The sequence below is a fragment of the Schistocerca nitens genome, chromosome 2, assembly GCF_023898315.1.
Source record: "Schistocerca nitens isolate TAMUIC-IGC-003100 chromosome 2, iqSchNite1.1, whole genome shotgun sequence".
Classification (NCBI taxonomy): Eukaryota; Metazoa; Arthropoda; class Insecta; order Orthoptera; family Acrididae; genus Schistocerca; species Schistocerca nitens.
The window spans coordinates 591,261,134-591,276,838 of record NC_064615.1 but is presented as its reverse complement, the minus strand read 5'-3'; the positions used below and the strand labels follow the sequence as shown (position 1 = coordinate 591,276,838).

The 15,705-nt window shown below is 45.9% G+C and overlaps 1 protein-coding gene across 1 annotated transcript in view; it reads left to right on the top strand.

Moving 5' to 3' along the window:
• Positions 1–15,705, top strand: part of LOC126235183 (SET domain-containing protein SmydA-8-like) — a 130,737-nt gene that overhangs the window by 103,918 nt on the left and 11,114 nt on the right. The window contains exons 7-8 of the mRNA XM_049943914.1: positions 4,217–4,403; positions 4,464–4,578. Of these exons, the coding sequence (XP_049799871.1) occupies positions 4,217–4,403; positions 4,464–4,578 (302 nt within the window). The remainder of the gene's footprint in view (positions 1–4,216; positions 4,404–4,463; positions 4,579–15,705) is intronic.

The following is a 15,705-nucleotide window of genomic DNA, read 5'->3' as shown; positions in this document are numbered from 1 at the left end:
CTGCAGCATTCTCGGACCACTCAGCTTACATTTGTGCCGTCACCCTGCGGCGGCAACAAGTGTGGAGAAGCCGCAGCCCGTGGAAATTAAACATCGCTCACCTGTCGTACCCGGATTGCCGCCAAGCCGTTGAGGATACGTGGCATTCGTGTGAAAATCGCCTCCGTGCATATCCCACGACGATCCGCTGGTGGTTGGACTGCGCCAAACCGGCACTGAGGCGAACGTTGATAACCTACGGTCGTGACCACGCTACTTGGCGAAGACATACACTCGACTTTTACTTCCGGGTCCTGCGCGACTGCGATGCTATGGCGCCGTCTCCGGAACGACAAACGGCGGTCCACCGTGCTAAGGCTCAGATCCTCGCTCATATGCGACGCCACCTAGAGGGGGTAGTCATCCGCTCGAGGACGCAGGATCGGATACCGAGCGAACGCCCGTCAATGTTCCACGTCCTTCGTGAACGTAAACGACGCCAACGAGCGCTGATACGCTTCATCGACACGGAGGACGGTCATCGCCTCACCACGCAACAAGGCATAAACACAGCGTTCTACAATCATTATTCCCAACTCTATTCCGCTCAGACCCCTGATCCGACAGCACTGGAGGACGTCTCTCAGACGATTTACGGCACCGTCACCCCGGCAATGGGAGCGGCCTTGATGGAAGAAATTACAGAAGAAGTGATCGACGCCATTAGAAAAGGTGCTGTCAACAAGTCTCCGGGTCCTGATGGCCTCCCCTTGGAATTTTACCGGACTTTTCAATATTTATTAGCCTCCCGATGGACGGACATCTGTCGCGAACTCCTATCCCCGGACGTGCCGCTCCCTGCGGCCCTTGTGGAAGGGATGATTATTCCTATTCACAAACCGTCCGGTGGCTCACGACTGCAGGACTACCGCCCGTTGACGCTATTGAACTGCGACTTTAAGATCTTTTCTCGACTGTTGGCGGCACGGATACGCCTGACCCTACGAAATGTTATCTCACCCGATCAAACGTCATTAGGAGGCGACAATAATATTCAAACAGCACTCAGTGAATATCGTGACTTGATCTCACTGGCGAGGGCATGTCGTCTGAAGGGTGCACTGGCGGCAATCGATTTTAGTCAAGCTTTCGACCTAGTGGACCACAACTATTTGGAAGCGGTCCTCCAACATATGCGGTACCCACAGCCATTCGTCACGGTCGTCATGCGACTACTCCGTGGCGCGACGTCCAAGGTGATCGTCAACGGCCGACCTTCGCAGCCCCTCACCATTTCTCGATCGATACGCCAAGGGTGCCCTCTGTCCACTTTACTTTACGCTGTGGCCATGGAACCTCTCCTCTGCGGCCTGCGCCAACGACTAACGGGTATGACGTTACGAGGCCACACTTTCCGGTGTAAAGCGTACGCTGACGACCTGGTGATTGTCATCCGCCACGGTGACGACACCGCTAGCGCACTAAATTGGATAACGAAATATGGCATGGCCACTGGTAGTCGTATCAACGTCACAAAATCGGTGGCGATGAACATCGGGGTCGGATTGTCTGAGAACAGTGTCACCCCCTTACAGCTCAGAGATAGTTTGAAATGTCTCGGCATTGACTTTACAGACGATATACGACGGACCGCTGCTCACAACTTTCGACGGCTTTTACGGAATGTTCGGACTGGAATTGCCAACAACCGCCTACGAGCCCTGGACATCGTCCAACGGACCCAGTATGTTAACACACATTTAGCGTCACGCATTCCGCACATCGCCCAGATATTACCTATACCGGTGATGTTAGCTCGCCGTATACTTGCGGCTTTTGGGTCCTTCGTGAGTTCAGGAATGCTTTTCAAGATCAAATATGAGACTCTCACCCTTCCCCCGGATCGGGGAGGGCTTGGCCTTTATCACGTTTATGACAGAGCGGTCGCCCTATTTGTGAGCACATTAGTCAAACTATGGCACCGCCGTCCGGACAGTCTGACCAGTTTGTTAATAGAAGAACTAGCACCGCCCTCCCTGTTGCCACCTGTGCCGATACACCACGTCCCCTCCTCGCTCTTCTACATCGGTGTCTTTTACCTCGAACTCAGTTACGTTCGACTTGCCTTACCAGCGACTCAAATGGCGACGGCAAAGACAGTTTATAGGGTCCTGCAACGTGGACGACCCGATAACGTCGTGGAGAGGAAGCACCCGAACGTCAACTGGCGAGTAGTGTGGAGGACAATTCACCACGTAACACTGGACACTGACGTCACGGCGATGTGGTATATCACTGTCAACGGTAAGCAGGTGACCAGATCAAGGCTACAAGCGATCCACATGGTAGACTCACCCACGTGCACGAGCTGTGGCGTTCAAGACGACGATGAACACCGTCTTAGCTGTGGCGAATCTACGGCAGTGTGGCACTTAGTGAGGCAAATGTCAGCATACTTCCTTCGGGTAACGCCGAATCATATCGAACCCAAGACTATCTTATTCCCGGATGAAACGTATTACCCACGCACTAAAACTAATGCAATGACGTGGCTTCGTGGACATGCAGTGCATTATTTGTTTCAAGACGGCACTAAGGACACTTTAGACTTTTGGAACTATTTGCAGGAACGACATTGCAAGATCCTCCGTAACCCTAAGTATCGCCAATATTTTTCCAATTTTTTGTGGAGTGCGTTCCACGACCCTCCACGTAGCTGGAACATCACGGGTAAGAGAAGCTAAAATTACATACGATGATAGAACACTACACGGTACAACGTGGGATCTACTTTCATCATTACGAGAAGTCATACCTGGATGATACAGCAGATGGAGAGTTTCGTTGTGAACCCTCACACTCTGTAGCAGTATTGGCCCTATTTCCTCTTTTTGTCCCCGGTGCGAAAAGGTCTTCGCAGTTTTAGTTTTCCCATCCGGTGCAAGATGTAGCACTGGTTAATGGTGGTATGGATTCCACCCTTCAGTTTTGTTTCATGGTTTCCTTCGCCCTGCACTTTGCTCTCTTTCTTTATGCCAAAAAAAAAAAGAAGTAGTTCTAAGTTCTAGGGGACTTATGACCACAGCAGTTGAGTCCCATAGTGCTCAGAGCCATTTGAACCATTTTTTTAATGTTTTAAGCACCTTCTTGCTATCTACTGTTGAAGAGCAATTCGGGGATGGCGAATTCATCTTGCGATACGATAGGGCACCTATTCATAATGCACAGCCTGTGGCGGAGTGGTTACACAACAATAACATCCCTGTGATGGACTGGCCTGCACAGAGTCCTGACCTGAATCTTATAGAACACCTTTGGGATGTTCTGGAACGCCGACTTCGTGGTAGGCCTAGCCGACCGACATCGATAGCTCTCCTCAGTGCAGCACTGCGTGAAGAATGGGCTGCCGTTCCCCAAGAAACCTTCCAGCACCTGACTGAACGTATGGCTGCGAGAGTGGAAGCTCCCATCAAGACTAAGGGTGGACCAACACCATACTGAATTCCAGCATTACACATGGAGGGCGCCTCGTACTTGTATGTCATTCTCAGCCAGGTGTCCGGATACTTTGATCACATAGTGTATGTCTTCCACGAAGGGAAAAACGTGAGTTAATCTAGTAAATTAACATTAGCAACAGAAAAGCAACATTTCTATTGGTTTGTCCATTATTTCTAGCTTTTATAGAGAGGTCGTTAACACATGTAAGTGACAGTTTCGCATAAACTGCACGAAAGCAACTAAGTACAGCGTCACAGTGTCCGTCTGATGGCCGAGCGGTTCTAGGCGCTACAGTCTGGAACCGCGCGACCGCTACAGTCGCAGGTTCGAATCCTGCTTCGGGCATGGATGTGTGTGATGTCCTTAGGTTAGTTAGGTTTGAGTAGTTCTAAATTATAGGGGACTGATGTCCTCAGAAGTTAAGTACCATAGTGGTCAGAACCATTTGAACTATTTTTTTGTCCCTCCTGAAATACAGTTAAATATATATTAATATTACAAAAGGATATACTAGGTAGTCACGAAAAGTGAATTTAAGCCGTCGGTTTGCTTGCTGAAAGTTGACGACAAAGGCAGTAGACACCTACAGCAGACGAGTAGGCAAGCACGTACCGTGTAAACGCTTTTTTGTAGTGGACCGCCTGTTGCGTGTAGAGCTGTAGTTGATGACGGTTCGTGTCGCATGTCCTTTGTGCCTCCCTCTGAGGGAAAGAAGCTGGCAGTGCTGTCTGTGCAGGAACGTGTGGCGCTGCTGCGACTGCGGGCGGTCGTTCTGCGGTGGAATGGCGCGCTGCGCTCTGTGGTGCGCGCGCGACGCCGTGGAGGCGGCGCTGGAGGCGGCGGAGGCGGAGGGCGAGAGCGGTGGCGCGCGCGTGCTGGAGGCGGCGCTGCGCCGGCTGGGCCGCAGCCTGGCGCCGGACCACGCGCTGCTGCTGCAGCTGCGACACCACCTGGCCGGCCGCTACCGCGCCGCAGCCATCGCCGCCGCCGCCACCGGCGCTCAGCTGCCGCGCAAGCTGCTCGCCCGGCAGGTGCAGCTGTGCCGCGGGCTGCTGCCGCTGCTCGCCGTCGTCGAGCCCGGCATCTCCAGGCTCAGGGGTCAGCTATACTCTGGTCAAAATAAAATAATTTTTTTTTCACTTTTCATTCCCTTCTCTCATGGAGGAGGGAGGGCTGTTCGAGGGCTTCCCTCTATACCCTATCAGCCAATGGGTTTTCCATTTTATTTTTAATCTACATTTATTTATTTAATGCAATGCAGTGCACATTTCATGTTGACAATACATTTGAATCTTTCATTTTGGTATTACAATTTGCATCAACATTGTGAAACTTGTGCATTGAAACTGTTCTTTATCGAAAATTTTGCATCGTACAATAATATTACACTACTGGCCATTAAAATTGCTACACCACGAAGATGACGTGCTACAAGCGCGAAATTTAACCGACAGGAAGAAGATGCTGTGATATGCAAATTATTAGCTTTTCAGAGCATTCACACGAGGTTGGCGCCGGTGGCGACACCTACAACGTGCTGATATGAGGAAAGTTTCCAATCGATTTCTCATACAGAAACAACAGTTGACCGGCGTTGCCTGGTGAAACGTTGTTGTGATGCCTCGTGTAAGGAGTAAAAATGCGTACCATGACGTTTCCGACTTTGATAAAGGTCGGATTGTAGCCTATCGCGATTGCGGTTTATCGTATCGCGACATTGCTGCTCGCGTTGGTCGAGATCCAATGACTGCTAGCAGAATATGGAATCGGTGTGTTCAGGAGGGTAATACGGAACGCCGTGCTGGATCCCAACGGCTTCGTATCAATACCAGTCGAGATGACAGGCACCTTATCCGCATGGCTGTAACGAATCGTGCAACCACGTCTCGATCCCTCAGTCAACAGATGGGGACGTTTGCAAGACAACAACCATCTGCACGGGCCGGCCGCGGTGGTCTCGCGGTTCTAGGCGCGCAGTCCGGAACCGCGCGACTGCTACGGTCGCAGGTTCGAATCCTGCCTCGGGCATGGATGTGTGTGATGTCCTTAGTTAGGTTTAAGTAGTTCTAAGTTCTAGGGGACTGATGACCACAGCTGTTAAGTCCCATAGTGCTCAGAGCTATTTGAACCAACTATCTGCACGAACAGTTCGGCGACGTTTGCACCAGCATGGACTATCATCTCGGAGACCATGGCTGCGGTTACCCTTGACGCTGCATCACAGACAGGAGTGGCTGCGATGGTGTACTCAACGACGAACCTGGTTGCACGAATGGCACAACGTCATTTTTTCGGATGAATCCAGGTTCTGTTCACAGCATCATGATGGTCGCATCCGTGTTTGGCGACATCGCGGTGAACACACATTGGAAGCGTGTATTCGTCATCGCCATACTGGCGTATCACCCGGCGTGATGGTATGGGGTGCCATTGGTTACACGACTCGGTTACCTCTTGTTCGCATTGACGGCACTTTGAACAGTGGACGTTACATTTCAGATGTGTTACGACCCGTGGTTCTACCCTTCATTCGATCCCTGCGAAACCCTACATTTCAGCAGGATAATGCACAACCGCATGTTGCACGTCCTGTACGGGCCTTTCTGGATACAGAAAATGTTCGACATTCTCCAGATCTATCACCAATTGAAAACCTCTTGTCAATGGTTACCGAACAAGTGGTTCGTCACAACACGGCAGTCACTACTCTTGATGAACTGTGGTATCGTGTTGAAGCTGCATGGGCAGCTGTACCTGTACACGCCATCCAAGTTCTGTTTGACTCAATGCCCAGGCTCATCAAGGCCGTTATTATGGCCAGAGGTGGCTGTTCTGGGTACTGATTTCTCAGAATCTATGCACCCAAATTGCGTGAAAATGTAATCACATGTCAGTTCTAGTATAATATATTTGTTCAAAGACTATCTGTTTATCATCTGCATTTCTTCTTGGTGTAGCAATTTTAATGGTCAGTAGTGTACTTAGAAATATTTTTGCTTTTTTAATGTTATACATTTTCTACAATTTAAATGTAATTCACAGATAATGTATGGAAAGGGGGGAGAGCGACAGGAGCGGGGTAATTTGGGCTAAACTTATTCCTAGTGGGGGGTGGATAGTACTGGTTGAAGTACTGGCTGGTATTTACTGTTTACAATTTTTTATAATTTTTTATTTATGATATTCTGTTTCTTAGAGCTGGAAATAGCTCCTTGGGAGTTCTTGGTCGTGTGTTTTTTGTAGTGTTGCATATGTGTGTTTGTGCGTGAGCGTCCATGTGTGTGTGTGTGTGTGTGTGTGTGTGTGTGTGTGTGTGTGTGGCGTGGTGCGCGCATGTGCGTTTGTGTATGTGCTTCAGTTGTCTGTTCTCTCGTCTACTTGAGGATGGGTTGTGGATTTGGTTGTGAGTGGTTCCAGGATTGGGACTAGGTCTTGGTATGTGTTTGCAGTGTTCAGGACTATTGCACTGGAACGGGTGATTTACTTATTTTAGTTTTCGTCAGGTTCTATGGTTGGTGGAGATGAGGTCTTCGACGTCAGGCCTTTTGTTCAGTATGTTCTGCCATACCGCGCTCGAAGCTCGGCCAGCCTGGTTTGGCGAGGTTCTATCTTGGTTATTTGGTAGACCTCATTGCTAGGTGTGATGTTGGGGAGTTTGGCGATACTGCTCTGGAGTCTCCTCTCTCTGCTGTATGGTCTGTTTGCTATTTGGGCATTTATGCCTCCCAGGGGGCTGCCGCATACTCCAGAATCGGTCTAATGAAAGTTTTGTAGTTGCGGACTGCGGTTTGTGTGCTGACTCTTTAGGCTAACGCACCAAAATGGATATTTTGGAACATCATGACTGTACCTTTATTGGGTGTAAATACAAATGACTGTGTGACTAGTTACTTACGAAATGTTTGTTTATTCCCATTAACAAGTTTTAGAGCATTTTCAGGCTCGTCTTCCGATGAGGCGTGCAGCAGTTACACATTCGTGTTTTTGTATCACGCTCGGTACTGGCAGCTGCTTCTCTGTGACAAGAACGTAGCAAACACTGTAACGCGGGGCCGGCTATGGCGTGCCAGACCTCACGCAAACCCGATGTGTGGGCCATGTCCGGGTGAGGCTCTGCCTATCTCGGCTTTTCCCGATCTTTTTCAGACGTACCCAGTACTTCTGAATTATGCAGAATTGCGGTGCAGCTTTTTTCAGTCAGCACTACTCTCTACACTTCGGCAGAATAGTGGTGTCAGCGCTGTTACCATTTTTCGTCGTATAAAAGAAGTTCAAACGTCCAGTGGCTATTTGCACAGAAAAGGCAGCCTTTAAAAATGAATGGAAACGACAGAAGAGAGGTATGAGAAGTCTCAGTATCTATTATGCAACTACATACTGGAAATTTGTTATGAAGCGACGTTGCAGTACCAAGCAGAAAGACTTCAAAGACTTGCTGTGAAGCGCCAAAGAAACTGCCATAGGTATGCGCATTCAAATACAGAGCTATGCAAACAGGCAGAATACGGCGCTGCGGTCGGCAATACCTGTATAAGACAACAAGTGTCTGGCGCAGTTGTTAGATTGGTTATTGCTACTACAATGGCAGGTTATCAAGATTTAAGTGTGTACGAACGTGATGTCGGCGCACGAACGATGGGATACAGCATCTCTGAGGCAACGATGAAGTGGGGATTTTCCCGTACGACCACTTCACGAGTGTACCGTGAACATCAGGAAACCGGGAAAACGTCAAATCTCCGACATCGCTGCGGCCGGAAAAAAATCCTGCAACAACGGCACCAACGACGACTGAAGAGAAACATTGAACATAACAGATTTCCTACCCTTCTGCAAATTGCCGCAGATTTCAATGCTGGGCCGTCAACAAGTGTCAGTGTTGGAACCATTCAACGAAACATCATCGATATGGGATTTCGGAGTCGAAGGTCTGCTCGTGAACACTTGATGACAGCACGACACAAAGCTTTACGCCTCGCCTGGACCCGTCAACACCGACATTGGACTGTTGATGACTGGAATCATGTTCCCTGGTCGGACGAGTCTCGTTTCAGATCGTATCTAGCGGCTGAACGTGTACGGGTGTAGAGACAACCTCATGAATCCATGGACTCTGCATGTCAGCAGGAGACTGTTCAAACTGGCGGAGGCTTTGTAATGGCGTGGGACGTTTGTAGTTGGAGTGATATGGGACCGCTGATACGGCTAGATACGACTCTGACAGGTGACACATTCGTAAGCTGTCTGTCTGATCACCTGCATCCATTCATGTCCTTTGTGCATTCCCAAGGACTTGGTCAATTCTAGCAGGACAATGCGACACCACACTCGTTCAGAATTGCTACAAGGTGGCTCCAGGAACACTGTACTGAGTTTAAACACTTCCGCTGGCCATCGGACTTCCCAGACAAGAACATTATTGAGCATATTTGTGATATCTTGCTACGTGCTGTTCAGAAGAGATCTCCACCCCCTCGTACTCTTACTGACTGGATATCCCTGCAGGATTCATGGTGTCAATTCCCTCCAGCACTACTCCAGACATTAGTCGAGTCCATGCCACGTCGTGTTGCGGCACTTCTGCTTGCTCGCGGAGGTGCTAAACCATATTAGGCAAGTGTATCAGTTTCTTCCGGTTTGCAGAGTAGTTGACAATGAAAGAGCAAAGTATTACGATGGTCAAGAGACAGAATTCACTGTTCTATACATCAAGTAGCACTTTGTGCTAAAGTTTTAGGAGCTTTAAGAAATTAGTCGTACGAATAATAAAATTTCTGAAGTCGCATGCGTTAGTTCTCTGTCAGCTGCAACAATTTTCGATGAAACTGAACGAAGACTATGGAGACTTCATACATTACTGCAAAGTACGTTGGTTAAGTCAAGGGCCACGGCTATGAAGATTTTTCTATTAAAAACCCTTTGTTGCTGAATTTATGAAGGAAAAGGAGGATAGGTACGAAAATTAGAACATCCAGAATTGATTGCAGACGTCACATTTTAGGTAGAGTTAACTGTAAACTTCCCACCCTAAGACACTGCAAGATAAGAAACAACTTGTTTCTGATTTGATGAGGACGCATTTAAGAAGAAAATCGTATTGTAGAAGTGAAAAACTCTGATAAAAAACACAGTCCAGTTCCTTAACCTCACTGGCGTTAAATAAAGTGAGACATTGAAAGAAATACAAGGGTAGTTCTCTAAACGTTTTAAGGACACTGCTAAACATCTGTTTTCGAGGCTGTTCGCGTTTCAGCTGAAAGCACACCTGTGTCTGTGCAGATGTAATTGACTGTTCTGCAGTGTAATTCCCATTTTAAAGACAAATCCTTTTACACTAGAACTGTCCGGGATGTCTACATTGTTTTCCTTAGTAAGAGTTTCCATACTGAGTTTGCAAATGTGATAAAATATTTCAATCAAAGTATGTTCCTAAAAGGCCGTTTTTCTGTTATGAAACTAAATGATTCACGATTACATGGCAACCTGAGTACGAAACTCTGTGAAACTGTCTACATTTGTCTGTATGCTGACAGTTTGTACCAGATAAAAATTGTATTATGTTTCGGTGCGACAAAGACAATTAAGTAATACTGAAAATTTGTTTCGTTTGTGATCGATGTCGTTGATAAACACGAAATATGAAACCAAGTCGTATGCATTGCAACTGCATTGCCATCTGAATGTGACGCGATCGCAGTTTCCTCCTCTTCCCCCTACTCACACTCAGACAGTGTGGCGTGGCGATGGGAGAAGTACGCAGTGAGCACTATGGCTCATGAGCCAGGGTCGGCTCATGGGCCGAGTTCTTGGACGCCGCTGTTTTAATGTATCGCCTTATGTATTTACCATATATCTTGAAAAACGAATTTCTTTACTCGCAACGGCAGTGTAGGGGTTGCTGGTGTCAGTTTCCACATGGAAGCTTCCATTTTCATTGCTTATCAACCAAAGAATTAACCATTATTCAATATAAAAGCCGAGTGTCACCAGAAACCCACCAGCATCCAGCTTGTGCTGTACTGTTGATATATACTACAAACACGAAATATATTTCGCTTGAAAGAGTTAATGGTTTATGTGTACATCAAAAAAATGTGTCGGTAGATATATTGATCTAGACTGGAATCCCTTCATTTCAGGATAGCAATTAAGCCCAGTGTACTCAGTTATCTCTTGTATTTACTCGTCTCTGTCTTCTCCTACAGTTTTCGCTTTCTACAGTTCACTCTGTTAGCATAGAAACTATTTCCTTGACGCTTAAAACATGCCGTGTCATCATGCCTCTTTTCCTAAGCCAATGTTTGCCATATATTTTTCTCATCGCTGTTTCTGCAGTTGTAATAAGGAGCTTACCCTACGTAAAACACTGTTGACACTGAAATAAGTTCAGCGATCTTACAAAGCAATATGAGGATCCAATAACATCCTCTGCGGCCACTTCGGCATACAAGTTAAGTCCGAATCCTCCCGGGAAACGATGCGTGTGAATATTAGATGGTGATGAACAAAATTCTACACTACTTCTCTCAAAGGTACAGCTGTCAATACTTCAGATGTTCTAACCATGTAACTGACATTTTGAGTACTGCAGGGAATAACCTTTCATATCAGTTAATTTTACAGTCTAGGTTTCGATTTGAGAAATGATTTTACGTACTTGAAGAATCTGCGAGAGACCGCCACAGAGTGGGTAAGTGAGATCATAGCAACCACTTCTGTCCACGGAAGAGGAATCCCGTTGAATCAGTTCCTCTAAGGAGACATAGAATCAAGTAAATGCATTATATGGAAAATATCGCAAATCTAGGGAGGATTAGTAGTGAAGGTGATAGTTATTAAGGCATTTCTATCTAAGAATGTGTACACGCTGACTTATTCCAGGTGTGTGATACTGTTCAGTGGCAGCCCTGTGTTACATTAGAGGGCTAGTTGAAGAAAACTTTTGGCCAAAGGAGCGGATTTGTGTCTATGGGATGTAAAGTATTTGTTTCTGTGCTATTGCTCGACTCTCTTTTTTGTAACCGATTATCCCGGGATTTTTTTTTTTTTTTTCGTGGTACGAGCCTATTGTAAGGAACAAAACGAGAAGATGAGTCGAGATTTCTGCCGATACATATTTTGTTCCAGTAGCGACATTAAGCACTCCGACTGAGAGCAGATAATTACAGAGCTCAGCTCAAAGATGTAACAGTGACGAAGAATTAACCTTATCTTACAGTCAAACTCGGATACAATTTAATGTACAGGGTGTTACGGGTATAAGTACAGATATTTTTACTGGTGACTGAGAACAGTGTACTGAACAACACTGCATCAGTATTTACTTCATTTGCAGACTAATAATTATAGCTATTAACAGTAGTATAGTTTTAGGTTGGTTAGTACCTCAAAGTGCATGTAGCAAGAGCAAACCATTAATGCGTATTTTCCCTAGGGCAGCAGGTAGTGTTGAAGTGTGGATGTATGGATACAAAACTGTTAGTGTATATATTGACAGGCTTAATCAGTTAGTTAGTTAGTTACGTGTTCCATTGATCAATAGCACGGAAAAACCGTTATGACGTGGAACAAGTCAAATGCACAATAAATGCGCACAGGAAACAAGTTTTTTTTTTGCATTATAGCCTTATACCTAAATATTTCTATTATCTACCCCATTCCCTTAAATGGCACAAAATGCATATATTATATCTCCAGATTTATTTACTAATATTCAAGAATTCATCTATGGTATGGAAAGAGTTGTCAAGGAGGTATGATTTCAATTTGTTTTTGAAACTATTATTGCTGTCTGTCAGACATTTTATTTAATCTGGTAATTTATCAAAAAGCTTTATAGCAGCATATTTTACCTCTTTCTGTGCCAAAGATGGGTTAAGTAAAGGATAGTGCAGGTCTCTCTTTTTTCTGGTATTGTAATCATGAATGTCGCTGTTGATTTTAAACTGGTCCATGTTGTTGAGAACAAATTTCATTACTGAGTAAATGTACTGTGAAGCAGTTGTAAGAATTCCTAACCTTTTAAACAGATGCCTACAAGCTGTGTGACTATGAACCCCACGCATTATTCTAACTACTTTCTTTTGAGCACAGAATACCTTTTGCCTAAGTGTCGAGTTGCCCCAGAATATTATTCCATATGACATCAGAGGGTGGAAGCATGCAAAGTATGTTAGCTTACTAATTTGTACATCCTCAAAATTGGCAGTTATTCTGATTGCAGAAGTTGCTGAACCTAGTTGCTTTAGGGGATCCAAAATTTGACTTTTCCAATTAAGATTCTAATCTATATATACCCCAAAAATTTAGTATGCTCTACCGTGGCTACTGACTTCTTTTGATGTGTTATGTCTATTGAAGGAATTATACTTTTTGCAGTCAGCAGCTCGTGGTCGTGCGGTAGCGTTCTCGCTTCCCGCGCCCGAGTTCCCGGGTTCGATTCCCGGCGGGGCCAGGGATTTTCTCTGCCTCGTGATGACTGGGTGTTGTGTGATGTCCTTAGGTTAGTTAGGTTTAAGTAGTTCTAAGTTCTAGGGGACTGATGACCATCGATGTTAAGTCCCATAGTGCTCAGAGCCATACTTTTTGCAGTAGAAAATTGGATGTACTGTGGTTTTTCAAAGTTCAGAGCAAGCCCATTCGCAGAAAACCAATTAATGACTTTTCCAAAGACCTTATTTGTATCATTTTCTATCGGACTTTCTTTTACGGGATTAGTAATTATGCTTGTATCATCAGCAAACAGTGTCAGTTCAGCATCTTGTTTCACATAAGAAGGGAGGTCATTCACATATATCAAGAACAGGAGGGGACACATGATCGAACCTTATGGAACACCTAATGTAATTTCACCCCATTTAGATGAAGTGGGAAACTCCTTTGAATCACTTGAAGCATGTAAAGAGACTTTTTGCTTCCTGTTCTGTAGATATGACTTGAACCACTCATATGCTGTTCCATTTACACCATAGAATTGTGATTTCTCTAACATAATGTCATGGTACACAGAATCAAATGCTTTGGATAAGTCACAGAATATGCCTGCTGGTGACATTTTACTTTTTAAAGACTCTATTATGTGGACAGTGAAATTGTATTTTGCTGTCTCAGTGGAACAGCATTTCTGAAATCCGAACTGTGATTTACTAAGTATCCCATTACTGTTGAGACGGCTAACCACTCTTGAGTACATTACTTTCTCAAAAATTTTTGAAAATGCTGTAAGAAAAGATACTGGCCGGTAATTATTGACATGTGTGGTTTCCCCCTTTTTGTAGAGAGACCTGACAATGGCATATTTTAACCACTTGGTGGTGCAGCTACGACCATGCAGAAAACATCAGGTAGTAAATTACTTCCCGCGTTTCCAGGAAGACTGTTAGACGAGGAGAAAAAAACAATTTATACACTTAAGTGGGTACATATTGCGATGCCAGTGATCGCAGTATCTTCACTTAGACCCGACACACCCTGTATATGGGAGTGTAGGTGGCTGATCTTGGTCAGATATTAAAATGATGCCTTTTGTCAGCGTGATTTAAATGCCGTGCAGTAAATTTGCGTGCATATAGCACGAACCACGTGTACAATAGGAGTCAACATTCTTTTAACTTTGCAGAAGGAGGAAGGAGTATGGCGACATCGCATTCAACTCTAGTGACTGTGCAGCCATGGAATACGTTTCGTATCATCCACACGCTCAGTGAACCCACATTTTATATTTCCAATCATATAAGAGGACGTATTATGACTGACTCTCGACTGAAAACAACGCCTATGGTACTAGATCAATATGGTCACCAAAAATGGATTAATGATCCGCACCAGTGTCTTCCACATACACTGAAACACCAAAACTTTATAACCACTTGCTCTCCAGCGTTTTGGCCCACCTCTGGAATGCAACATGGTAGGTCTTAGGAAGCATGTGGCTCCAAATGTCTACGCATAGATGACACAACTCCCTTAAATTTCTACTCAGTGGTCTGTGAGAGGACCAACGGCCTTGCCGCAGTGGTAACACCAGTTCCCGTCAGATCACCAAAGTTAGGCGCTGTCGGACTGGACTAGCACTAGGATGGGTGACCATTCGGTCTGCTGAGCGCTGTTGGCAAGCAGGGTGCACTCAGCTCTTGTGAGGCAAACTGTGGAGCTACTTTATTGATAAGTAGAGGCTCCGATCTCGTAAACTGACATACAGCTAGGAGAGCGGTGTGCTGACAACATGCCCCTCCATATCCGCATCCAGTGATGTCTGTGGGCTGAGTATGACACGATAGCCGATCGGTAACGTTAGACATTCATGGTCTGTTCGGGCTTAGTTTTTAGCGGTCTGTGGGAGGGTACTGGCGCCTGTTAACTCCCTAGATAAGTTCAATCCGGCTGATTTGGTTGCCAGTGCATCAACGTGACTTCACTGTAATGTTCCTCAAATCAGCACAGCACGATTCTGGTCTAGTGATACGAATCGTTATCCTGCTGGGAGACTGCATCGCTGCCGGGAGAAACATAAAAAAATGGTTCAAATGGCTCTGAGCACTATGGGACTCAGCTGCTGTGGTCATAAGTCCCCTAGAACTTAGAACTACTTAAACCTAACTAACCTAAGGACAGCACACAACACCCAGCCATCACGAGGCAGAGAAAATCCCTGACCCCGCCGGGAATCGAACCCGGGAACCCGGGCGTGGGAAGCGAGAACGCTACCGCCCGACCACGAGATGCGGGCGAGAAACATCAAACACGAAAGGATGCATGTAGTCCGCAATATAGTTCACACAGTCGACGGCTGGACTGGTGGCTTCGTTTCCTTACTTTATTTCCCACGAAAGTCCAGGTGAATGTCCCCCATTGCATAAGACTGTCCCCACGGGCCTGCGTCTGCGTTTGTGGCGTGGTGCAAGTTTCGAGCAGTCGTGCGCCTGAAAAGCAGCGTATTTGGACACGCATTCTCTGAAAATTATTTCGAGCAGTTAGTTCATGAGCCCACGCGAGTAGTAAACGGTTATCAAAACACACTTGACCTCTTAGCAGCAAATAATGCCGAGTTAATAACGAGCATCAAAACCGATACAGGGATTAGTGTACACAGGGTTGACCTAGCGAGATTGAATTTTGTAATCCCCAAATCCTCCAAAAATAAAAGAAAATTATACCTATTCAAAAAAGCAGATAAAAATTCACTTGACGCCTTCCTGAGAGACAATCTCCACTCATTCCAAATTA